Source organism: Lipophrys pholis (genome assembly GCF_963383615.2).
Source record: "Lipophrys pholis genome assembly, chromosome: 5".
Classification (NCBI taxonomy): domain Eukaryota; kingdom Metazoa; phylum Chordata; class Actinopteri; order Blenniiformes; family Blenniidae; genus Lipophrys; species Lipophrys pholis.
Genome location: NC_137628.1, coordinates 16,610,354 through 16,636,935, shown reverse-complemented (window position 1 = coordinate 16,636,935; position 26,582 = coordinate 16,610,354). Strand labels below are relative to the sequence as shown.

General features: G+C 40.3%; 1 protein-coding gene across 2 annotated transcripts in view; it reads right to left on the bottom strand.

Moving 5' to 3' along the window:
* usp43a (ubiquitin specific peptidase 43a) overlaps positions 1-26,582 on the bottom strand; it is a gene marked incomplete at its 3' end in the record, with an annotated part of 121,758 nt that overhangs the window by 72,645 nt on the left and 22,531 nt on the right. Inside the window, exon 3 of one of the 2 annotated variants that reach the window (XM_080464622.1) lies at positions 3,605-3,708. In XM_080464622.1, the coding sequence (XP_080320748.1) occupies positions 3,605-3,708 (104 nt within the window). Of the gene's footprint in view, positions 1-3,604; positions 3,712-26,582 lie in introns of both variants that reach the window. The other variant, XM_080464621.1, reaches the window with a different exon arrangement.

Genomic DNA, 26,582 nt, shown 5'->3' with positions numbered 1-26,582 from the left:
CAGAGTACAGAGTCCACTTGGGCTCTGAATCTCCAACTGGTACACGGGAGAAATCTTCACAGAGATGGTACTTGAAATCATGGCGGATGGATTTCTCTGCGAGCCTTTCCCAGCACACTCTCACTATGCATTTAGGTCTACTGGGTATGGCCTGCAGTCTTCCCTGCTATCTGAACCAACTCACCAGCAGATGGTGATCAGTTCACAGCGCCGTACCTCTCTTCACCCATGTGTTGTTCACCCAAAATGTTCAGAGAAAGGAAAAAGAGTATACGGGCTGGCCACATGGAAAGAGTGAGGCCCAGTCGGCAGCAATAACATAATAATAGTGTGTGTGTGTGTGCATGCACCCATGCATGCATGTGTATGTATGAGTAAAGCATACATCAGGTCATGTGATGTGAAAATGTGAAAATGAATATCGTAACTCTTATCCGCTAATAAATTATAAGCTAATCGGATAATGTGACATTAATATGTGTGTGTGTGCGTGCGTGCAACAACAAGAAGAGACTGAAGGTGATCTCCACCCCTCACTTCTCCTTTCAACAACTGACTCAGTGAACAGATTAATTGCAAGTCATTTCAATTAGTCAGTCTGGGAGCATCATGGTAGACGGACCTCCGGAGGGATGCAGTCCTACAAGAAGCACTACATCATTAATCAGTGTAAGAAAGGGAATAATCCCATGAATGAATTGCTGCTTGAAAGCCCAGCATGGTGGTCAACGCTCTGTGTGTGTCAAGGCTTGACCTTTACATTGATGGCTCCCACATTAGTAAGCTGCGGGTTAAGTCTTTGCCTTGGATCAAATGCGGATGACAGGAATGCTCGCCAGTGTGGCAGAATACGATCACCTCAATTACCTTTTATTCACAAAATGTATGTTTCCCATTGAGTGTACAGACTGATGTAAATGCGTAGTTAATATCTTGGCCTTGCAGAGGACTAACTTGATTTATGAGTACAGTTTACTTATTCATGCTGGTTCCAAAGACAGCCTGGAATTCTTGCCTCAAACAACACCATATTCAACCTTTTGTTATTTTTGGGGGCTTTGTGAAATCAGGGATGCAAGGTTAAGTAAGAGTTAGGAGAAGAAAGTGAATCTAATTTGAAAACTTAATTGGTCATAATTACACCAGCAGCAGGGTGTTGATGAAGCCAAATGCTTACACTTAATTTGTCCCGTAAGCTGATCTCGGATAATGAAATAAAAGGAGTTTAACATTTAAACTAATAAAAAAAGAGGGTAAAATGTTGACTTTAAGCAGTTAAGGGTAATTAAATTGCACATTAAAGTCTACCCGCATAAACTCAATGTCACTTTGAGGCTTATTTAAAGCGATTCTTTCAAAAACGTTTTGGTGATAAATGTATTGGATTTTTATTGCTATATACTTTAAGATGTTAATATTTTATGAAACTGGCATACTTATTTTGGTAGCTGGAGTACATGGAAGATTAGTTCAGTTGTCAGTATATTTTCATTGCTCTTTTAATAAACCATCTCCTCAGCTAACAACCTTTCTTTCATGTCAGTGTTGTTGACATCAGTGCTCTGTTGTACGACTGAGACAATCTTTTGAATCCTAAAGTTCCATATGTCCAGTCCTTCACCGGGCTAACACACCATTTCTCGTGCACAAATCCACAGATACAGGAAAATACTGGAAAGGGAGCATTTAGGTCTTTTCTGTAATCTTGGTTGAAGATAATTTGCTTTTTCCATATTGCTAAACCATCGTAATCTGTTTTGGATTTCTTCATTCGAGATGATAAACTGACATTTCGAAGTGCAGATGTTTGTTTTACCTGCTCTGAGTTTAGACAATGCTTGGCTTAATTCAGTTTAGGCAGAGTTTAGTAATGTATTTATAATAACTAGGGAATTTCTAAGCAAGAGATTTATATGGCAGAGATGTCTCCGTTTGTTGTTTTTGTGGAATACACACTTTTTCCAGGAGAAGTTCCTAAAACATTACTATATCTGTTTTAGTTGACAATTTAATTTAGCAACAAATAGTAATGAGCACTTCATCGTGTGGCCATTTTTGTGGTTCTGTCTGATAAGCCGAAGTAATTTAACAAAACACGTCATCAATTCACCTAACATGGACCAGAAAGGAGAAACAAACGGAGAAAGAACATTCAAACTCCACCCAGAAAGTGATCCAGCAGGTTTGAACCTCATTGTGAAGCAGGTGCGATAACCAAGGCCCTACTATTCCACCATGACTGGTTTTTTTTTCTAATTTTTATAGATTTCTGTTGGCTTTATTCTAAATTATTATTTTATGGTGACAATATAAGCATGTTGTGAAAAGTAATCAGTAGTTTACATCCGTACTAAAGCATATGTGGATCTTTTGACCACCTAAAACAGGCGACACTCGTCTCCTGCACTCTCCACAGTGCACCAGAATGAGAGCATTACCTGAAACAGCATGGACCGACTTCACTAATAGTCACCTTGGTTGTCCTTCCATATATATTTCGCATTAGTGACCTGTGCTACACAGTAGTTGTTATATCCCTGCTGGATACATCCGAACGTAGGTCTGAGTCACTAGAGAGACTGCGGTGAGCTGGAGTTCCTTTCAAAAGTTTGCTGTGACAGATACTCATAATGCACCTCTCTGCACCCCCCACCCCCAAGAGAAGTTCATAAAACATGTCTGATTTAATTTAGTAATGAGCAGAAATGAGTACTCTAACCATTTTTATTAAGAACACAAAATGTGAAATAAAATGTGCTATTTTGGTTTTTGGCATAACTTCTAATGAGAGTACAATTTGGGTTGCAGAGTGATTGAGTGGTTAGTGCTCTCAACTCACAACTAAGGACAGGAAAGACTTAAAAAAAAAAAGACTTTGGGGGTCTTTCCTTGTGGGCAAGTGTGGCAATTGCATGCTCGGATGGATGGATGGATGGAAGGATGTTTTTGCTTCAATCTTTTTATTAAAAGGCATAATGTTCTCTCGATACGTGTATTCAGCCTAAATTACATTTTTAAGTTACAGTGAGAAGTGAGCTGATCACAGGCGAAGATCTCTGTAAGGTCGAGAGTCAATTCCATTAAACGAGAAAAGCCCAGATTCCAACCCTCTACTGTGAACGGAGAAAAGAGAGCCAGAAGCCAGCACTCAAGATAAATCCCCCGAATTCTTCACAGGTCTGTCTGACCTACTTCTTCAAGGTACTGATTTGTATCCACAGGAGAGAAAATACATTCTCACCTGTGCTGAATAGATTTTCTCTTTAATGGTATGTGTTGCACTCTGTGTTTATTCAAATGCAACCCCGGGACATTATATATAGCTTCAGCACACTGCATAATTGATAAAAGACTAGAGACCTTTTTTCCAAAATTTGTTCTTGTCCTACTTCTGACTAAAAGCTTAGGTTTTTCTTGGTTTCAATGAAAAAAATATAATCAAAAGAAAGAAATAAATAATACTGAAACTTGCAAAGGATGAGAGACTAGATTTGACATTGTTCACAACTTAAAGGTCAACAAACAATGAAGACTCAGCAATTTTTGAAAGTAACAAAAAGCTTTGAGAAGCATCAGCGCTGCTGTTCCTGTCAGTGCTTCTCACCTGTATTGAGCCTGGAAGTGTTCCTGGACAAAACTGTGTCGACCTCGAGGCTGCTGAGTGCTTGTTACACCAGGACTGGTTGGACTCTCCGCCGGAATTGGTCCCTGCTGACAGAGACACAAGTAGAATACCATTACAGTCAGCACTTCATATAATTATAATTCTAAAACTATATATTTAAAAAAAACACAATGGTCTCCCTCAGAAGCCTGCAGTGGTCACCTGTCAGCAGTGGGATTTAAAACTCTGCACCTATGGTATAACATTTTTCCTAATGAAAGAAGTACATTGATAAATAAGCAACATGTCAAATATAATTTACAAAAGATTGGATAATCTGCACTGAGTTATTTAGTTATTAAGAAAAAGATTATCTCAATGTACAGACATTAACAATACGTCCTTATGTTTGTATTTATCACAACTCATATTGTTCTTGTAATACTGGACAATAATAAACCATATTGAGCATTCAGCTGATATGGTGCAAGCCTTATAAGCAACTATACCCACTAAAGTTGTCTTTATTTACAAGAGAGTCAAATAAGAGATGTCACAAAAAGGATTCTTGCTCGTTTCAGACTCGTGCAGTTGTGAATATTCCGGAAGCTACACCCGCAATACCCAAATAGCAAATGCACTTGTCCAAAACTGAGTGCCAGTGGGCGGGTTGGCCTTGAAATGAGGTGTAGTCAGGAGTTTTGCTGTTACATTGCTGTCTTAAGGCAGTGAAAAGTGCAATTGACCAAGTAAAACCAAGCCTCGAGTCAATGTAGTTAATGGTGCAATGTTTTAGTTTAGGAATCTGAGTTTAATAGGGCGGTTTACTACTTCCCACACACAAGCACACGCACACACAGTTTTTACGGAAATGTGACCTGGAGCTAAAGTTGTGTTTAGAAGCAGTTTGACGGAGTGCAAACAGTATTTCCTCTTTATTTATTTATTACCTGCTGCAGGATCGTTGCTATGTGCTTCCCTGAAGCAAAGCTGTGCAGATTTACATCAGTATTTACTTGTAAATGACATGAAGGCAGGATTTGTCAGTATCTAATATCAGCGAGAAGTAGGAGAGATGTTTTCAAAAGTGTGTTTACACATTTGCAGTTTATGGGCTGCATGAGCATGTCGTCTCTCAATTAGAAAGTTTCAGTTTGGATGCTGCATATCTCCAGATGTTGAAATGTCCTTGAGCACCCCAAACTGCTCCCAATATATGGACTGAGTGCCTTTGCACGGCAGCCAACTCCATTGTTGTGAATTTGACTAACATTGTAAAGGACATTGGGGGCTGTTATTTAGTGAACTCTATTCAACATTCATTGAATATATATATATATATATATATATATATATATATATATATATATATATATTCTGTTGTACTGCTAGTGGTACACGGCACTATAAGGTACACTATAACTTGTTGATCAATAGCACGAAACATGTCAACCAAAAGCGAGCATCATCAGCCGATGAAGCAGGGTTTTTGATGGACTATTAAAGTATTACTTGACGATTTCACATGGATTCAGGACAGTTGAAAAAGAATCAGCCGTGGCCTCTTTCTGAGGATTGTATCAGTTTTTATTCTTGTACTTGTTTATAGTATCACACTCTGAAGTCATGCACATACATTTCTCTATGTCTGGCAAATTTGCTGTCATAATGACATAGTGTAAAGGCATTAACCTAAGTTAACCCCCCCCCCCCCCCCCCCCCCAAATAAAGCCCATGATCAATTTTTTAAATTAATAGTACAATTCCTTCTAAAGCATATTTGAATTTGCAAACATACTATAGACCAGGGGTCAGCTACCTGCAATTCTGGAGCCACATGTGGCTCTTCAGTAGTGGCTTTTCACAAAATGATACCAAAATAAACAGTTTATCTTGTTTTCATTTTATTTACACACACACAGTCATTTTCAAAAGGCTTTTAGCTGCCGTCTTAAAAGGGCTTTCAAAAAAGGCCCACACACACACACAAAAAAAAAAAAATGCTAACATTGGGAGTAGAAGAAGTGGGTGGGGTGGAGACCTGCTAAAAACAGTTTTAAAAAACCCAAACTAAAATGACTAGCTTTTCAAGTGGGGGGAAAAACTAAACAAAACTGCTTTAACCCCCCCCCCCCCCAAAAAAAGAAAAAATGAAATACTGAAAACGAAGGTTGAAACCTCTAAAATCAGGTACAGAAACAGCTCAAAATGTCGTGAAATGTTTAAGCTCTGGAACTATAAATGAAACTTCATAAATGCAACATAGACACACTTTATGTTCATATATAAAAACTATATGTGCAACCCGAAGAGCCTCATTTTAAAGGTTAAATGTGTTTTGAGGCTCCAGTTAAATTTGATGTGGTGTTTAGGTCAAAAAGGTTTCAGACCCCTGCTATAGACTGTTGCTATAGCAAGAGTGAACGTGGACACATTGTTGCCCCATAGGCTTCAACGGCAATGAGATAAATCCCCAGCAGCAAAAGATTGAAATGAATCAGCTTATGATGTCCCACACATGTGATTCATGAGCTGTTGGAGGAGGGATTTTTCTGCATTTGTGTGGGAGAGATGAAATGCTTCAACGATAAACTGTACGCGGCAACACAGACAGAACCCACAGAAATGTTTGACTTGTCAAACATCATCACTGTCATGATGATGACTGCTGAGAAGACTAAAAAGCAGCGATACCCAACGTGCTGTGTCGGTCTCTGCAGGAGGGGAGAAACACTTCAAAGATAAATAATAAGAAAAAAAAATGATGCCGATGAATAAAAGATGGACAAGTATGACTTGGGGAAACACAGCAACAGGTTGCTGAATCTTTGTCTTACACAGCTGATATTGAAGATGTCAGTTGACACCGAGCGTTAAAATGATTGACTTAACACAAGCAGTTACTCGAGCCAAAGTCTGTGATTACATGTATTTCCACTGTCGAGTCAGACTTCCGGGTGTGGTGTTTGTTCATATTTGATAATACTGCTAACTCATGTAATGGTCATTGACATTTAACAGCAGAGAAATATCCCATTGTGTTCATACAGAGATGGTATCATTCTGTACGCATTTCAAATTACTTTTATATTAAAACTCATTCAGAATTGTGTGGAGATTCTTTACTGATGTCCGTCTATAATCTTTCACAAACAGGCCTGTAATGATTTTTTCTTATGCGGGTTATTTTATTGCTTGAGCATGGTTCATGAGATCAGTCACTTTTACCAGTCTACATGCAGTCTACATGGAGATCTCTGATTCTGGGGGTTCAGTGATTTTCTCTGGAAAACTTCCACTTGGAAAAAGCGAGATGGAGAATGTTGGGAACTGCTCTTTCAAGTAGTTATGTGGTGAGATTTATCAAGTCAGCAGGAAAACCCAAGGCTCTAGGAGTGATTATTCCCCAAAAAATAATAAATATAATAGGACTCCGAGTTCATGCATTGAGACACCGGGAAAAGTAAACAGCCAGCCAATGGAAAGCTCTTTAGTGTCTACCCTGCTCTTTTCCCGATGTTACCTGGAAGAGACTTCAGTTCATGAGACCTTAACCTAAACCTAACTCGGATAAAGTGATTGTATAAGTGGTGGAAAGCGTCAAGCTACCCCTTACAATTCATTCAAATGTAATATATTTCTCTCTGGATACCTGCTAAAGGTTGCGCATTGTTTCACAATCAAATTATAGAACTATTAAACGATCATTCACGCAAATTATGTGCAGCAACTTCAACACATAGAAATATTTGAGCTCAAGTGACGGCTTGACACCGATTACGCGGGGAGCACTCTTCTCCAGAGAAAGCATGAGCCTATTGCTTCTGTGCACCACTTTGGGATGCGAATGATGCGCAGTGTTCTGTTTATTCATGATGAGGTTTTAAGCATCACTTCAGAGAAATCATTAAGTGCTCCTCTCCTCAATTAGAAAACATATTCAGGTTCAAACTTTTGTGTCACTCTGACTTCAAGCAGCATAATCCACTGAGGAAGCAGGGCCCGGTCTCAACCTTCTTCTCATGGGGGATTGAGACTTCCTGCACCAGCCCCGCATCGGCTCTTTGGAAATAATGGCAATCCAACTTTGATGAAGCCCTTCTTTTGTTCAAACAAAATCCAATCACTGCTGCATTCACTTTGAACAATGAGCTGCTTTTGGCATCTTTGAAAACTTTTCAAGGATGGCTCTTTGCAGAATTTGTAATGAGGCAAAAGCACAAAGCCCAATAAGCTTGTGTGGCTGTCTGTTTTGAAAACTGCACCTCGGCCCATTTTCAGAGTTGGCCTTGTCTTTAATGTTTTATTTTTTCCTCAACAAAGTGGATAAAAACACTGGGAAAAAAAAAAAAAGTACATCAACACTTCAATCACAGTGAAATGCAATTGCAGCATCTTAGTATATTTAATGCCATCTTACTTGAGATAAAAGCCACAGGACACAATCTATGTGCACGGGCAGAATGGCAGACGGAGCCTCCGTCTGACCTGAGATTTGCTGCAAAGTGATCCGTCTGCACCTGGGCACCATGAAACATAGCAGGGGCATTTTTCACATAGGGAGGAGTATTTACCTGAATGGAAAAAAATAAGATAAAATAGAACCAACAATCACTACTAAAGACTTGGGTCAGATTATTTCAATTGGTAAATATAAAAGAAAAACTTAAGCAGTATTAAACTCTAATGTTTCCTAAAATCAGAGGGAGTTTGCTTTTTATGGATGTCACATATCGTATGTGAATAGAACAAAAGTGTTAACTTCCACAGCAACAGTCTATCAATGGCAGAAATCTATCTGATCATGCTTTTGCATATTTGCAGCTAAGCCGACTCTTTTTCTCCAGTGTGAGTGTATCTCTCTTTTTTCCTCTTATCCCTTCTCTGAGTGACAAAGGCGAACAATTCTCAGACCCTGAGAGACAGACTAGATTACAAACATTACCAAGGCAACCCTGGCCTCATTCCCCCTAACAAAGATGTGGGAACAGAGGGCTTTTTTCTTTCTTTTTTTATCAGTCACAGAGTGGCTTAAAGATAAAGCATTAGCTCAATTATCTTGTACTTGAAGCATTTCTATATCGATACATGTTTTCATTTAGCCTGTTCTACAGCGAACACATTAGGTCATTTGAGTCTGTCCCAGCTACTCTCATCGGAGAGATAGCAACAAGAAGATGTTGGAGAACACAATGTACCAGGTTTTTTTTTAATGGATTTTGTAATCAAGTTTGTAGAATTCCCAAAGCTATGAAATATGTTTTAGATAAATCTGAGTGCAAGACTGCCGCCACTTTGTCTTCAAGCCCTTGTAACCACACCTGCATATAAAAAAGGGGCCAGCATAGTCCGACATGTTCATTTCAAAATCTGTGTCGTTGAGTAAAACACTTAAAGACCAACAAATGCCTTTTCTATTACATGGCTGATTTGATCTTCACACTAGATAAGGTCATTTCCAATTCTTTGTGGTTTTTACTATTCAGCCTTCCATATTATACACAGTCAATTTACCTGGAAAGAATGTTGTGCCAAGAAGGTCAATTTCAAAGATTTCTCCAGTGCTGACAACCCAACAGAAAGATGAATAAGATCAAAATGTGCTTTGATACTTCATCCTCACTTCATAATAGATCAAAACCCTGGATTTCCAAGCACATTTCAGAAGGTGCCTTCCTCCACAACAACGTGGAAAAACCTGTCAGCCAGACCTGTGACAAAACAACAGTGAGAAAGACGGCAATAGAAAATAAAACTGTGGATGTGCATGTCTAACACACAGAATTATGTACAGTAGAGAGTAAGGTGCCTTACAGTATGCACTGCCGGTGAACACGGGGGGGGGGGGGGGGGGGGGGAGACACAGAAAGAAACAGCTTTGTGTTCTGTGGCTCTTTATTTAGCTCCTGGGGAATAATGAATACCACCACAAGGTTGCTTCAGCTCTGCTTTCGCCTGCCAAAAATAGATGTGTTTGCGTGTGCTGTGGGGAGGGGGCAGCAATAAAAAGTGAATACTAATATTCGGAAGCACTAAGTTTTTCAATTGTCGCACCGGGTATTACCTCAAAAAAAGTCTTGATACTAACAGATCTAGGCCACATTCAGCTTCCTCCTGGAGCTCCAGGGCAAAATTACCAGTGGCATCTCCATGCCGCTGGCAGTGTAATTGATTTCTAACGTTTTAACATATCAGCCCAGATTTTAAAGCTCGGCATGCTCAAGCTTATATAGCTATGTTTACTTTGTTCTCTAAAGTGACTGGAGTGTCATAGCAGCAAGCAGGATACGGAGAAATTACAGACAGCAAGTAAAAGTGAAACAGACCAAGAGAAGCATCCAAAGGCTTACTTACATTCAAGACACTTTCTTTTTATTTGCAGGCAAGTGTAGCAGCATGTTTCTCGTGCTTTTTGTTTCTCGAGCCAATTTTATTTCGTTTTTCAGTCCAAGTTAGTGTTGGCCGATTACAGCACAAAGTACTGATCTAATTTAGCGTACGACCCAGCACCCCGAGGGGCTAGCAGGTAAGAGCTTTGGAATTTGAACACAAATACAAAGAGAAAAAAGGTTATTATGAGTGTTGATAGTAACTTTTGTGTTCAGACCAATGGTTCAGGATCCTTATGTGAAGCCATTTCCAGCATACTGAGAGACTTCTGAAAGTCCGTGGGGTGTAAAAAGAGCCAAGGTCACTTTGAAAAGAACGCAGTTTCCCTCAAACTCTTTTGTTCTCTCTTTTCCTTTCTGTTTACTCGCGCACTGAGCAATGAGCGGCCAAAGAGGTGCACATCACAACCATCAACAGAGCGCAGGAACTATCGCATCACAGGAGCAGGAAGCCCACACAAGGCCTCGTGGTAATTGTACAAGAACATTGCATTTTCGGCACATCCCTGAAGATTCACGGACGTGCAGCTGCAATGACAGAATAGTCAAATTACAGATAAACCATTGCAGTCAGGTAAGGGTCAGATCTGTTGGTTGTTACAATCCCAAGCGAGGCGTTGTTGCACATGAAAGAAAGCTGTCCAAAACTATCCGTTTACAAAAACAGTCATGTCCTTGGGACTGGTAATCATTCGACTTCATCACTGTGGGATCCCGAGGAGCTCACCAGGTGGAGGCGATGAGTGTGCTTGTGTTTGTACAGTCAGCGCCACATTCTCACAGCCTGGCTGAAAACAAGAGCAGATTGTTTCTGTGATTGTCTTGAGATTCTGCATGGCTGCATTATACCCATATTCCCACCTACGGCTTTCATATGCTGCCGTCTTCTCATCCCACCAGCCTGTCTCTGCCTACCGCACCAGCACAGGATATCTCAACATGCACAGTTTGGCACAGCGATTCACACACTCCCATGTAGTAGTAACTGTCAAAACACATCAGAAATTCTTGTAGGGGTGGAAGGAAATTAAGGGTGATTCAAGGTGAAGACGCACTGTATGAAAACATGGCATATGAAGTAAGTAACTTTCTACTGGCACTGCACTTATCCCTGATCAGAGAGATAAAATGGGGCATGACATCATCTCTTCTTTCAGTAAAACATTCAATAAAGTGGTCAAATAAAATTCCAAAAATCACATAATTCTTATCTTATATAACCGACATAAAATCAGCAACAACCACATAGATTCGTTTTTGAGTCGGCGTCTCTGTACGGAGACATTTTGATCTTCCAAATTCTTCCCATTTGAACCTCACCTCTGTAACAGTGACTTCTTTGTTATCAGTACAACATGTCTCGAGTGTCGCCACTGCAAATCTCACTGGCCCTGTGCCCTCTTTGTCTGCTGGCAGAAGCACAACCTCCCTCAAGGGATCTTCACACTCCAATACCTACACGAAAACATATGCTGCTATCCAGGCCCTGCTGATTCCTGGTGGCTCGCATTCATGTGTAATGTTTCCAACGGGGAGTGAGTGGGAGTGTGGCTTTGTGTGTGTGTGTGTGTGTGTGTGTGTGTGTGTGTGTGTGTGTGTGTGTGTGTGTGTGTGTGTGTGTGTGTGTGTGTGTATTGGGGGGGAACTTGTAGCATCAAAGCAAGAAAGAATCTGAATTCACTGTAACAATGGGAATAGGAAGGAGAGGGGGTGTTTGGCATGTGTGGCTCGGCGAGTTGTAGCTACAGAACATGGTAGAACAGATCAGTAGAGTCAGGCTGGCCTGAAGGGAGAGAGAATAACTAATAACGAAAAGGCTGCAGATTCAAGCTGGCACTAACACACCGGTATATTTCTGCACCACTGAGATCAGAAACTCCTAAACCAGTCTGTAGAGTTCTTACCTAGTGGCGAAAGGACCACTTCTCAACACTGAATCTCAACAAGGTAGTTTTAGCGTGGTTTTGTTTGGATTTTTTTGCTCTCTGGAAGAAGCGTTAGTTTTCACAAATATCCATAGTTTTGCAAGGTTTTTGGATTCTTAGCTTAAAACTCCTTGTATCATTCCAATTTAATAATAGCTTGTTTATCTCATAATGAAGCGAATGAATTTGAATTTATTGAGAGGAAAGCCCCTTGAGATGCAGCATCTCGTTTACGAGAGGGACGTAAGAAAATGAAAAAAAACATTCACGTGTCACGAAATCGTCGAGTGATAAAGACTTGTATCAATACCTTTATGAACGCCTGTAAAATGCATCCAGCGTGCAGCCACCGAGGGTGATTTTCTCATGAAGCCTCTGTGGAGACTTTCTAAGACTTGTTCATGTGGAACAGTTGAGTTTTCCTCTGTAAAAGCGCTGAGAGATAACGGTGTGGCATTTGGTGCTTTCTAAATAAAATTTAATTCAATTGAATTCAATCATTGACCCTTTATAAATTGGTAGGTGTGAATGTGACTTTGTGAAATTTGTGTCTCTCCCCATTTGCTCCATAATGGACTTGTGAACCAACTGGGATCGTCTCCAGCCCAGCTTCTCGCTGTCAGACGAGAGTGCAAACTAGTCCTCCACTGTGCTGCCTGGAATTAGGAAAACTCTGTTGTAAAAATGCTGTCACTTTGTCAACAGATTCTGCATTCATGTTTTGATATCTGATTATAAATTAGCATTATTTCATATCCCGAAGATAAAAATGGAATTAACTCGAGGCAATATGTGTGGAATGAAAATAAAGGAACGTCCTTCCTAAGAATACAACTGTGTCAGTATGCTGAATGTCTCTGGTGCCGTAGAGGGAAATAAAAGTCTCTTGGGCCCAAAAATATCTGTAAGAAAAATAGTGTCTGACTGAGGGAAGACGCTAATTCAGTTATCATCTCAAACCACATTTCTAATCAACTGGCTGGCTCAAGGGGCTTAACACATTCACCTTGTCTGCCAGCAACAGCTCTGAGTCATCCCAGCACATGCAGCAAAATGCTTGCTCACATATACACAATCGTTCACACACGTTGCACGCGCACACACGCACACGTTGGTGAGTATTGATCCACGTGAAATGCCACACTTGCATGTACAGTAGTGTGCAGAAGTTTTAGGCAGATGAAAAGTGAACATGGTCACACTTATTCAACTTTTGTTCTTCTTCTCTTGTGTTACTGTGCTTTTATTGTTATTTACAACGACAAACTGGCGACACTTCAACTTTTGAGTGCAGTCTTACACTGCAGCATTTCTCACACCCACTGAAAATCTTGCACAGGTCTGGATAAAAATATTCCTTTTGCTTATGTTGTTGTGTGAATTGAAATTATCATCATTATACACTTGAGCACCTGCTCTCCTCCGCTTTCTGCCTCACACAGCACAGGCAGCCAGCTGTATAAAAAGCATATTTCAGCAGGCTCATAATGGCCTCCGTTATTGAATAAACTGTCCTGCTGCTTGTGGTCAAAAAGCAAGAGTGACTGCATTCGCGAAGGTGATGAAGTTTGGCAGAGTGACACCAGATGAGTGACACCAGAATGGATGCCAGACTTAATGTGAGACGCTGCCATTGCTCTTCTTCCCACTGTATTTTCATCTCTGTGAGGTAAAGTATGATCCCAAGGTGCCAAATTCAACCGACATGTAACCTCCAGCAGACATGCTCCTGGCTCAAAATGATGAAAGTCTGAATCAATTCTCCTGATGAAACCTACCAAAAGAAGATCTTGACTTGATCCAGAGGCTGTTTTGAACGTGGCTGGTTTGAAAGAACACTTATAGTGTCAACATTTCTATATCTAAGACGGAGCCAACTCGTTTTTCAACTTAATGTTGAAGTGCCTGAAAGCGCTTTCTGTGAATGATGACGTTTGAAGTTAATTAACATCATGCCTGCAAAAGAAAAACCTCCAAACCATGCAATTCTGGATGTTGTAGGAGAGAGCTAATTGGTTTCAACTGTTTCACCTATATCTCATGTATGTTCATTTTACGGTTGTGTTCGCTGCAGCAAGAGGCTGATCACACTCTCGCCCACGCAAAAGTGACAAACAAATCTTAATGCTTCACAAGTAAACCGCGTGGCCAACATTCGGAGACTGTCAAGCAGCTCTGATCAGATTATCTGTGCAGGGAACTTGGACACACTGCTGTGTGTGGTACTGCTTGTTGTATTTAGTATACTGCATAACATGTTTGCATGAAGACTAATATTCAGAAAATCACAAGTGGCAGTCACAGAACATTGACTTTGCAAACACCCAATCGGGAAACACAGATGCTAGTGGAGGGTGATCGTTTTTAGGGAGATTCACATAACATCTAACTGTTTATCAGCTTCCTTCTATCATCTATATTTTCTATACTACTTTATCCAATTTAGGGTTGCAGGATGCTGCAGCAAAAACCCAGCTGACTAAGCGTGAAGGCAGGTCAGATGGAAAAGTCCAAAACAGGACACAAACAGACCGAACTTTGATCACCAGTTTCTGGACGGTGGGAGGAATTGCACACACGCTAAGAACATGCAAACTCTGCAAATAACTTCTCTCTGATACGGAATGGAGATCTTCTTGAGGTGACAGTTCATAAGAATACCCCTATGTGTCTCGAATATGAAAATAAGACAATAAAATTATATCCAGTGAGGATTTCGGTCAATAGAACGAGGGCTGCACTATTTATTGTGAATTTATAATTTACACAATATGTAAAACACATTTCACAAGTCTACTTAAATGATGTTTCCTTGCACATTGCATTTACTCTGTACAATTAATTAATGACAGAATGTTACATTTGAATAAAAAAAAAAAAAGATAAATGGCAAGTAATTCAGCCAACAAACTTGCTAAGGTTTTACATGGCTGCTGGTGGGAACTGCAGACGCACATGTGCAACAAGTATACAAACAAAACAAAATTGTGTTGTTATTCATTGAAATCAATATCACAATACTCAACGTTATTGCATATCCCACGTTTTCTACATTCTGCAACCAATCCAAAATTGAGTCATTAATTAAGAAAATCTATTGAAACTGAAGAATTAAATGAAGTCACAAAATGTGTAAAAAAAAAAGTTGAGTACCGTAAGAAAACCCACACGCTAGGAGAACATGCAAACTGCACAGAGAGACCATTGAACTAAATGTTTTCCACTACACGACTGCAAGTTCAAGACAAAAACCTCCAAACCATTTTTAAATAATGAAATATATCATGATTGAACTGTTTTCTGAACTCTGCCCACCTTTTTTTAATTCTTTATAAAAATCGGGCTGCACTGTCGAGACGTGGGTCTCGTACAAGTTCGTCTGAAAGTTTTTGTCTTTGTGTTCAATAGGTTACAGTGTTGTTGGAAACCTTTCAGAGGAGCTGGAGAAGTCCCACTATGAGCTCTTGGTCTCAGCTTGATGTTTTCGATCTCCTGCAGGAAGAGATGATGTCTCCCACTGAGCGTGTGAATTAGGCGAGCCAATGTTGACATAGTTGTTGGCGGCTTCACGAGACAGCCAGATCCACTCTTGTCATTTCGAGACGGACCACCACCAGAGAAACTAAATGGCAGTCGTTTCAGTGACGGCCAGGTTTAAATAAAACTGGGTCCTCAGTGTTTGTCAACACTGTCTGAGGAATGAAGAGGAGTTCATTTCAGCTCTTTTTCCAAATAAAAAGCTTTCAATAGAGCCAGCTGTGTTGAGGTCTTCAATTTTTCCTTAAATTAACAGTAAGAAGAGACGTTATGGCTGAACACGGTCAATCAAAAGACGATGTGAATGAGCAGAGAGAAAGAAACACTGATGAATAGGTATTAAAAGCAAAAGAAAATCCTAAAAGGTATAAAAGAGAAGATATCATCATAAGAAATGAAGAAAAATTCAAAGGTCACTGGTTGAGGCCATCAAGCCATTCTTTACTTCTCGTTCACCTGGTCTGTCTGTACAAAATTGAATTTAAGCACCCAAGAGTCAGAAAACTTGACCTCAACCATCAGCTACACATTTGAATTAAAATTACATACAATCAGACAAGCCTTTTGATTTTCAAATACTCTTGCTTCAGCGAGACAGTGCAGTTAAGACTGAGGCCTCACAGTAAGTATGTCTCCGGTTCGGGTCTGGATAGGAGCCATTCTGTAATGAGTTTGCACGCACTCCCCATGTGAGCATTGGTTGTCTCCCACAGACTAAAAACATGTTGTAAATTCAACTGGTGACTCTAAATTCATGTGTCAATAAGCATGTGTGGATGTGGTAATCTGTGTCTTTGTTTTTGGCCTGTGATGGATGGTGACCTGCCCAGACTGTACCCTGCCTTCGCCAATAACCAACATCGGATCAGCCCCAGCCCCTCATGACTCTGAATTGAATGAAGCTAGATGAATGGATGGGTATAGTTTCTGTAAGCCTTAAAAATCAGGAAATTGCAAAATGAGCACACAAGAAAACTGTTTCCATTCATACTAAAATAATAATAAAGTAATTAACAACTAAAGTTTGTTAGCCTCAGTTGCACTGGGCAAAGATCAAGGGTACTTTCTCAAGGTTAACTCAAGGTCTCTGTGGCTATGAAAGTCCAGTAACACGTTTTGTTTTAATCATCCGTGAAGTTTAAAAAGATGTGGGCTGACGCTTCTGCAGGCCGAGTGTCTCTTGTCTGCAGCTACGTACAGTTTGAAGGAATCAATAATTGCTCCCTCAGTTAGTCAGATCCAACATGGAAATAAAGATAGCAGCTGCAAAACTGACAACCAGAGCAATTTTGGCTAAGTTGAGAGAGCGGGACATCTTCAAATTGCAAGCTTGGCAAGTTCATTTCTCCATCTCGCCCTGCGTCGAAGTGTCCCTGAGCAAGTTACGCATGGTAACTGTCACCTAGTGTGCGAGTGTGTGTGTGTGTGACTCTCACTGATGACGATAAGCCCGGAGAGCCTGCCCAAGTGGTGAAATATATTATAAACGTACATTTATCAGTCATTTGCAAGTTAAAATCTTTACAGCAGATTCAGCATGACACATCTAAAACTGTGATGTGATGCTGTAAACTTACAATTGTTTAAAAGAAAACTGCAATGTCATTTTTTTTTAAACGTGATATAATTGTTCTTTTGAAAGGAAAATTCAGAAGGTGGTCAAAGTTTGTTGCTGCATTTCGCTCAGCAAAAGAATAAAACCTCCAATATCATGCTCGTGTTTAGGTCAGGCATGATTTGGCTCGGACCTTATCGAAGACAATGTGCTAAAGGGGAGTGGGAGAGAAGAGAGGGAGCCCGCACAACAGTAGAAAATGTGAGATACTGATGGAGCTACATAGATAAAACTAAAGAGGGGGAGAAAAGGGCGAAACAGTCCAGCGCAGAGGAGGAATGAAAGAAATGCTGTCCGCAAGCTAAATCAGCTGACTCCCCTCTATTCTTTCAGCTCCAGACAGCCACTGCTAATTCAGCCCATTCAAAGCTGGCTTATGGGAACAAGGCAATCTGGGAGATAACAGTGGAAACCACAGGCATTTTTAACCCCTCTCCCCCTTCTCTTCCTCTGCTCCCATTATTACCCATAACACAGCATCACTGGTCCTCTATTCTGGCTATTACAGTATCACAGAAAACATGTGCAAGCTCCTCTGTGCCTTTTTTTTTTTTTACCCCCTTTCTCTCCACACAGTAATCATGCTTTATTCTCTGCTATTTATCATTGTTCTGGCTGTCAAGAGCAAAAGCAAACAGCTTCACAGCACCTTTCTCTGATCTTAGGCCTCTCCCTTAAGAGCACTGCATGTACCCACTTCATTTCATACAGTGCCGAGCGCAGCCAGACCCGCCACTCTCTGGCTGTTACTATGGAGATGCCAGTCGGGCCAAAACAAAGGCAGAGCAGAAAATAAGCAGCCTCAGACAAGAGCCAGTGGCACAGCTCTGACAGTCGGATCTGGCTTGGCAGCAGAAACTAGAGCCATCTCTCTCTCTCCCCCCCCCCCCCTCTATGTGTCTCTGAGTCTCCCACTCCACTTCCCTAATCTGCACACTGAAACTGTTTATTCCCAGACAAATACTGATTCAGATAAATAAATGATGTGACTCACTGAGATGAAGGGGGAGAATTCATTATCTTCGAAAGAGGAAGGACCCTGTATGAGTATTTGCACTGTATGGCGCCGGGCCAATGCTATCAGATAGCTACTGGACTAATGAATGAAACTTGGCCTCCTGTGAAGGATGGAGAGAGAAGAACTTTTAAGCAAAAATGTGGCCGGCCATAAGACTGGTTAATGCCTTCAAAATTTAAAAGATTCAAATTGCAGCAAAGCCTGGATATTGCTGGAATTTACAAACACACAAAAAAGGGATTTTACTCAAAACTGAAGATTCATGGAATTATAAAAAAACATCATAGTCAGTAGTATATAGAGGTTTGAGTTTAATTTCACTACTATCTGTATCGGTCTTTTGAATGTTTCTAAACCATTTTCACCTTGTTAATTGATTTTTAGTCATGTGTTAGTTTTGTTGTTGTTTTTTTGCATCTAAATAAAACTTTAGATAACCCTGCGCCTAAATGGTGCTAGTGAGTCTTTCTATTTGGAGTTTGTATGTTCTCCGTGTAGTTTTCTCGCACAGTCCCAGAAATCTGGTGTCCAAATTGCTCCGCTGTGTTTTCTCTATGATGGATGGGAATGTGCCCATCTACCCGCTAGGCGACATTTTATAAAGGGGGTGTAGAAGTTGGAAATTTCCAGATGAAACATCTTCATGTACATATTTAGCACGTATCAAATTGCTGTATATTGCATGTTAAGTCTGAATCTAAGATTCAACAATAGTTGCAATAAAACTGTTGTGGCAATCATTCATGATTATACATTACTTTCATGTTCTCTAACTCACACACGTATACAAACATGCAAACATTGGTGTTTATGTTTTTAAAAGAAATACTTGTGTTTTTTCATACCTTTGTCCTACTTGGTACATTCCAGCGAGCAATAATGCTGCAGTTACAGTTTGAAATGCTTCTGGTCGGAGCCACACGAGGTCTGTGTCTGTTTATAAGCCCTTTATCCTTCTGCAAAATCTGCCACATTGGCACTTTAACACTTAAGCTGCAGTAAAACGAAGAGAAAATACACACAAACCTACATAGTCGAGCAAAATCGAATGTGTTTCTCATCAAATAACAACATGAGAGACAAATTTTGATTATATTTGTGAAAACACTGCATGCACTGTAGGATTTATAAGGAAAAATAAATGACTTGGACTTGAGTCCGATATAAATACCTTTTTTTTCTGGAGTAAAGGCCACTGAAAACAATGATGAACAATGGAAAACATGCGACAGGAACAGGTCAGACTGCATCACAGCAGCAAGTCCTGTTTAACAGGAAGACCCACCATAAAAGGGAGAAAAGCCTGTAAAGGTGGGTGTGGTGGAAGCAACAATATACAATGAACCTCCAGGTGAAACTCAAATAAACAAACAAAAAGCACGGTCTCACTTCATTCTCCAACAATAAGACCAGGTGTTAATGCTGAGCACTGATTATACAGCAATAAAAACACAAAGCGTTGACGGAAATGGAAAGAGCGGTATATTTTTGGGTTTTTGTATTTATTTTGATCTCCATTAGCTGCGAGAAATACAGCGACTCTTCCTGGAGTCAATTCAGCATGCTGCTCACAAAAACAATATTTACTCCACAAAAAGTGATACAATAAAACAATAACATTAAGTGACATTAATAATGTCACTTGGCAAGGTGTAGTGAACTGTGCAGATAATAGAAAGAGGGTTTAGTGTAGGAAAGACGGCTGCTAAAAGTACAGATTATACTTCAATCAGATAAAGCCAGTACCAGTAATAAAGTCATTATTCATGTTTGCTTACATAGCGCATGACAACTGGTAAAAAAAAAAAAAATGGGTTGATGCAATAATCATTCATGCACCTCTACGGCACACAGTAAAATAATGTTTGCACATCAGCCGGGCCTTTAAACAACAGTCCCAATAGGTTCAGACTCTGCATGAGCTATATTATCATAGTCTGAATAGCTCATAATGCTGACTGTGCAAATACTTATGATCGTCCCTCCATACGTCCTTCTTAGTTTGAGAAATGAATTGCTACAGTATAACCACTTTAAAGTACACTCCAGGTTTACAGATGTGTTGAAAGGAGAACTTTATATTCAGCAGTACCACCTGGGTCAACCTTTGATCATATGGTCCGTCACGGATATTTGCATTTATCAGGGTTGGCCACACTGTTCTTGTCCAGGCACAAATATTTCAGAAATCTTTCTGAGGATTTGAGACGGATCAGTTATTCACGCTGCCTTCAACTGAGTTTGGGCACAATATAAGAGACTAATAGCCCGCAGGCATCTCTATTACTGCAGGACCCACATGTGTGATCTCAAACTTCAATCCATAGAGCTGATTTTACACCTTACATCCTTCCGTACTCACAATTAAACCTGCAGTGCAATTCCAGCAGCCACAGGAGATGTAACAAGACATGGAGGACTGTTGCACTCTTGGAAATAAGTGATTGCAGGGAAGAAAAAAAAACTGGGACATAGCCGTGCATAGTGTTGTAGTTGTGTGTTCCCAGTTCGAATAGATAGATGACCGACTGGCAAATGGAATCTGATTGTTCCAACAGATACTGTACAATATGATGATGTACAATATAAATAACAGATACTTAATTAAAACATGTGCTGACTTCTCAAGAAAGCTGCCTTTTTTTTCTATTTCTGAAAGGTTTGGATAACAGGAGATACAAACATGACATGTTTGCTGAAATATATCAATGCAGAAGATGATGTGCAGATGGAAACATTTGTGGTTCATCAATGTCTACATTTCTAGTACTGATGGTTCCTCTCTAAATGTCTGAGCTAAACACACCATAGGCACTGAAGCAGCCCCTTTCAGTGAGATATGCTGGCTTTTGAACTTGTTGACTGTTAACAAGCTGGATCGTCTCTCGCCTTATTAGCTCACAGGACAACTTCAAAAGGAATCTGACCACAGAACGGCTTTCATTTTGATTGAGACAATTTTAAACCAACTGTGACGCAGAGAAAATGATGGTGTTTATAGACGGTGATTTCCGGAAGTGTCCTTCAACACAATTAATCTTCGGCACTGTTGACAAGTAAAATATCTTAATTTGAAGATATAATGGATTGTCTGTGCTTTATGGTGAGTAAAATATGTGTTTCGGGGAAATGTATCAATTAATTCAATTGCGGTACAATTTAAGTTGGATTAATGTTAGGCCCTTCTGAAAGATATGAAAAATATGATGCATCCTTGCATCCTAATCATAACACAACCTAGAATGCACATATTTAAGTTACTGTACTACGTGTGTATTGGTCTGAAAGACGGGAAGTGACTTTCCGTATTACACTGGGCTCTGAAACACGAGGTAGCTGATCAAAGACACACTTTTCTAATCCCCTGAGACCCATTTTTTTTACCCCTTTAAAAAGACAATACAAAAAGCATATTAAGACAAACAAAAACCATACATAATTGTGAAATGTGAAAGTCATTACGTTGGAATTTGAGTAAAGCTCTTTCTGAAAAAGCTTTTTGTTTTTTGTTTTTAACTACTTAGAATGAAAGAACTGATTTCTGCAGTATTTATACTTCACATCCAGCATCCATTAGCTTCCCATAGTCCTCAGTTCACCCTGATCTCTAATACAGGAGCTCTCAACCAGCTCCCGCTTGGCTGCACTCTCTGCTCTCTCTACTTTCTACTCGGACTGTGTTTTGACTTTCATTCCATCTCTCTCAGTATAGATAGAAGTTTATCTATCAGATGTTCTTGAGCTATTTAAAGGGCACCCTTTGAAATATTAATATATTTAATATTAATGAGTTTAATTAAATGTTTCTTAAGAAATGCAGTGAATATTTTATTCACCGAGTACGATCTGGTCCATTAAAAGCCTTTTGCACGATACGTCCACCTCTATATTGTTGAAGTGGCTCAATTGAACCCCATGTGGTAATGTGTGTGTGTGTGTGTGTGTGTTTATAGATACTGTCAGGACAGAGAAATGCATGAAAACAAAACCATGATAAAAACTGACCTACAATATGATTACAGTGTAGTTAGATCAAATGCACTGAAGAAAGAAAGAAAAGGTTTTAAGTAACAAAGTGAGACGTGTCTGTCCTGACTGATGCATTGAAAGCATTCAAAAAGTTAATTTGGAAAACACGTCCACTCACTGTCACACATGAACACACAGCCCTGAAAAGGACGCTTGTAGGACAGAGAGGACGAGCAGATGACAGGAGGTGGTCAGTACGATATACCTGATGAGCATGAATCAATCTAATGCTGCAGCTGCTTGTGGATCTGCTCCGCTCGTCTCGCTCTCTGCCACTGTTTTCACCTCCTGAGAGGACACACTTAATTTTTCATAACCTCCTGCAGCATGGCATTTCAGTCACAGCACACCTCTGTGGGGCGGGACCAATGATGGGTGTGGAAAGTCCGTTTTTTTGTTTCCCACATCCCTTGGCTCTGAAGCTCAGCTACTCTGTTGGCTACTCGCCTATTTGTATCAACGTCGATGTTTAGTGCAGTTTGGAAATGTCTTTGGATAAATGTTCGATCAACAGACCTCCACAATAATCTTTAACTTTAAAAAATATATAGTTTGTAGATTTTCTCTTCAATCTATATACACACAGTTGACACCCACATATTGTAGTATGACTGAATGCAGGAATTATTCTAGTAATTCGGGCACAATATATTGCAAATTCATTAAAATCATGACATCAACTTGTGCATTATACACATCCCAAAGAGTGAATGAACTGCAATAAATTGTGTTTTCATGGACACTGCATTCAACGAAACTGTGATTAATTGCAATTAATTCACATTCGTCTGATTACCAATGACTGATAAACCTAATTATTTCATACCTAGTAACAGTAGCATCGAAATCAAAGCTACATAAATGAAGTAAAATTACTATAAAGCTCTTTCTGAAATGCTGCTGGTGGAACCTGCAGATACACATATGATGAGGAAACTCAAGGAAACAGGGTCCAATCAAATCCAGTGCAAATTAGAAGCAAGTGAAAGAGCACTGGTATTTAGAGCAAACCCTAAAGCAGAAATTACCATAATCTACTCATCACAAATTATATATAGCAGCCACGTATGGTTAGATTCACATTTTCTTGTTCGTGTTGTGTACAGGATGGGAAAACATCATTATGGAAACTTTTTTGACAAAATACAATTCCAGGTTGTTTTTTTGAAATATAAACTCCATTTGGTTAGTTTTGCATTTTCTAAAGTCATTTTATCATACTATCTCTATAATGTTAAAACTTAAAAACACACATTATGAAAAAGCTTCAACACTCGTGGGTGAAAACGCTCAAGTTCAAGAGATTCCAATGAAGAGTTCAACTTTCTGGAATGGGAAGCGGGCTTGTCAACGGAGCGTCATTCGTTTGATTCCCTGGAAAAGCAAGAGAAGCCACGACTGTGGGTCCTTGATAAAGGCTCCTAAATCCTAAACAAAACACTGTGGCAGCACAATGAGTAGTCAAGTATGACAAGTCAAGGTTAACTATTGATAGAATGGACAAACACAGAGGAATAATCTCCCCTTAAGAGCATCAATAAAGTACCTTAAAGATAAGATTAATCATTATTGTTAGTCATCATTCAAAGAGTATGACGACGAAATTGGTGCACAACTCTCCTCAATGTAACATATGTAGACAAATGACAAAAATGTACCGCTTTCACAACAACAGTGAATAAAGTTCTGTGGAAAAACTAAACTGTCGATTGTACACGGCCGGCAGATGACAAATGGTCGTGTCACATGTCTGTTTATCAGGGCTACGACCCAGTTGTGAAAACTATCCCTCAGTCTGTTTGCCCATGCTCTCAACGCCTTGAATCTCCTGCCAGAAGGCAGCAGCTCCAACACCCGGTGTCCTGGGTGTGTGTTGTCTTTTGAGAATACTGCCTGCTCTCGTGAGACAGCGCGTGTTACACACGTCTTTCAGGGACGGAAGCGGGCAGTGTTAATGACCCTGCGGAGTGCCTTTATGTGTGAAGAACCACACTGAGATGCACTATATCAACACACTCCTAATGGACCAGTGGTAGAAGATGATCACCCTTCCTCAGGATCCTCAGAAAGAGGAGATGCTGCTGAGCCTGGTGCTAGAGGTGTTAGAGAGTGTCATCGGAGGTCTGTGTCTGTGTGTGCACCTAGAAAAAAAAAGAAGAAGCTGGAAACTCTCTCCACACTCTCCCTGTTGATACAGATGAGCTCACTCTGTCTTTCTGTAATCCACAACCAGTTCTTTTGTCTTAGGGGGCTTTTCCACCGGAAAGAACCAGGCACTAGTTTGGAGCCAGGGCCAGACTTAGCACCAGTTCTTTGTCTTTCCACCGCCAAAGCCCCGGGCTATGAGGGGCTAAAGGGGTGCTAAGCTGGCCCCACATCGTTGCTGGGCCAGACCGGGGCCAGACCTGACAGGTCATCAGCTGGGGGAGGAGATATTGCTACCTACGAGGCGGAAGAGTCACAGAACCGGCATTCTGAAATCTACAGCAAACACGGAGCTCCGGAGTGGTTATAGAGAAAAATAATAATAATAATAACGTGTGGGAACGATATAGTAAGTCGCTCTCTCAAGTTAATAATGTGAGGGAATGAGATCATTTAAACCACGATCGTGGAGCCGTGGCTCGCAAACGGTTGGGCTACAGAGCTCCTGCGCTGTCAGTCAGCTGCGTGGGATATCTAATTTAGAAGCAGTGTTCCATTGTGGGTTTTTTTCACGCTTTTCATCGTAACATCATTGTAACTGACTTCACTTCCAGGTCTTGTATCGCGTTATGACCGCAGGCTGAGGTCTGCGGGCTGCGTTGCATTGCGTTGCATTGCGTTCTACTACGTGACGCGATACTTTTGGTTCATCAGCAACTACAAAACAAACTACATTCTACTGTAAATGAAAGCACAGATTTTGTTTTTGCCATAAAATTTGCCTTTTAATGGCTCTTCATGTGAAAGAGGACTATTGTTGTCGATCAGAGTGTGTTTACGTAGGTTGCCATTAGAATTGGCTTTTGAGCTTCATTCTATCATTCTACACCTCCATTCCTCTCCGATGTTGAAGCATTTCATTCAGACACACCCAGAAATAAAGTGAAAGGAGCAGAAATTCACAATGTAATGCCGAAATGTTGAAAAATAAGCCCCAAGCTCATTCACGCTTTATTATTTTTTTTCTCTCAATGGCCACTCCGGGGCTCCGGACAAAAGCAAGACAGACGTGAAAAAACACAAATAGAGCGACGAGGAGACACAATGTTTTCTGGCTCTTTGGTCTGCATCCGAGGTTCAGGCCAAACTAGATGGGAGCGACCCCGACCAAACTGATGAAAACACTCCGTCTCCTTGTTCCTGTGTGCGCCCTGCCAGCGCCAAGTTGTTGACAGCACATCCCTCTACCCGTCTCTGGATCTCCTCCCTGTAGGCTACATTGTCAGAGAGGAGTCTCATCTATGTAGTGTTGTCTCCTTTGAAATTGCGTTGACACAGTCATAGATGTACAGAGTGTAGAGAAGTGAAACACAATTTGGTGTTTCGCTTCAGCCTCATAAAAGTCATTAACTGTCTTTCCCAGCCAAATTACTGGCAATACAAATATGCAAAGTGAACAGCTAACCTGTTGCCAATTACGAAGGATTTAACAATCAGAGAAACTGTTATTTTAACAGGGTCTCTGCTTATTAAGAAATCATTAGTCTGGAAATAAAATTGGTGTTAAATTGCACACATAGGAGGTAGGAGGAACCTCAGTGACATACATTTTCAGGATTCTGTTCTCAACCCGGAGCCTCAAAAAGGAAAAAAGAAAAAAAATTGTAATCATGTCCTCTGGCCTTTATTTTTTTCTTCATTTCTGAGAGTTTCTCATTGATTCAAAGAGAGATTTCTTAAAGAAACTTTCACCATTTTCCTTTTAACAGAAAAAAAAAAACCTGGGTTTCACCTTGTAAGCTGGAGTCAGATTTTGGCACTGGATGTGTGCACAGATTCTGAACGACAGCCAACCCACCTACTCCCGTTTTCATCTCTGTCACTTGATATTTTTATGCCTCTTTCTTAAAATTTGCTTCAGTGCATTTCTACGGGATGATGCAATGGGCCATCTAAAAAGTGAAAACTCAAATCAAGGTTAAATATTGGAGGTTTCCAGAAGGTAGATATTATTTCGACAATCATTTAGAAGTGTTAATAATCCTGAAGTGACATGAGGACAAGCCAAGATTACCCCGTGCAAAGTAAAAGGTCTTTTTTTTTTTTTTTTTTCCATCTAAAACTCACTTCAACAGGGAATCCACTTTATGTCTTAAGAGATTCAGGGAGTGAAGGGGGAGGTGCAGCGACCGGGAATGATAAGACCTACTCAGTCATTCATCCCTCTCTGTCTAATAGATCAAGATATCACGTCGGGAAAGAGGCTTAAAAAAGACACTTGCAGTAGGTAAGTGAATTATGGATGGAGCCATTGCAAGTA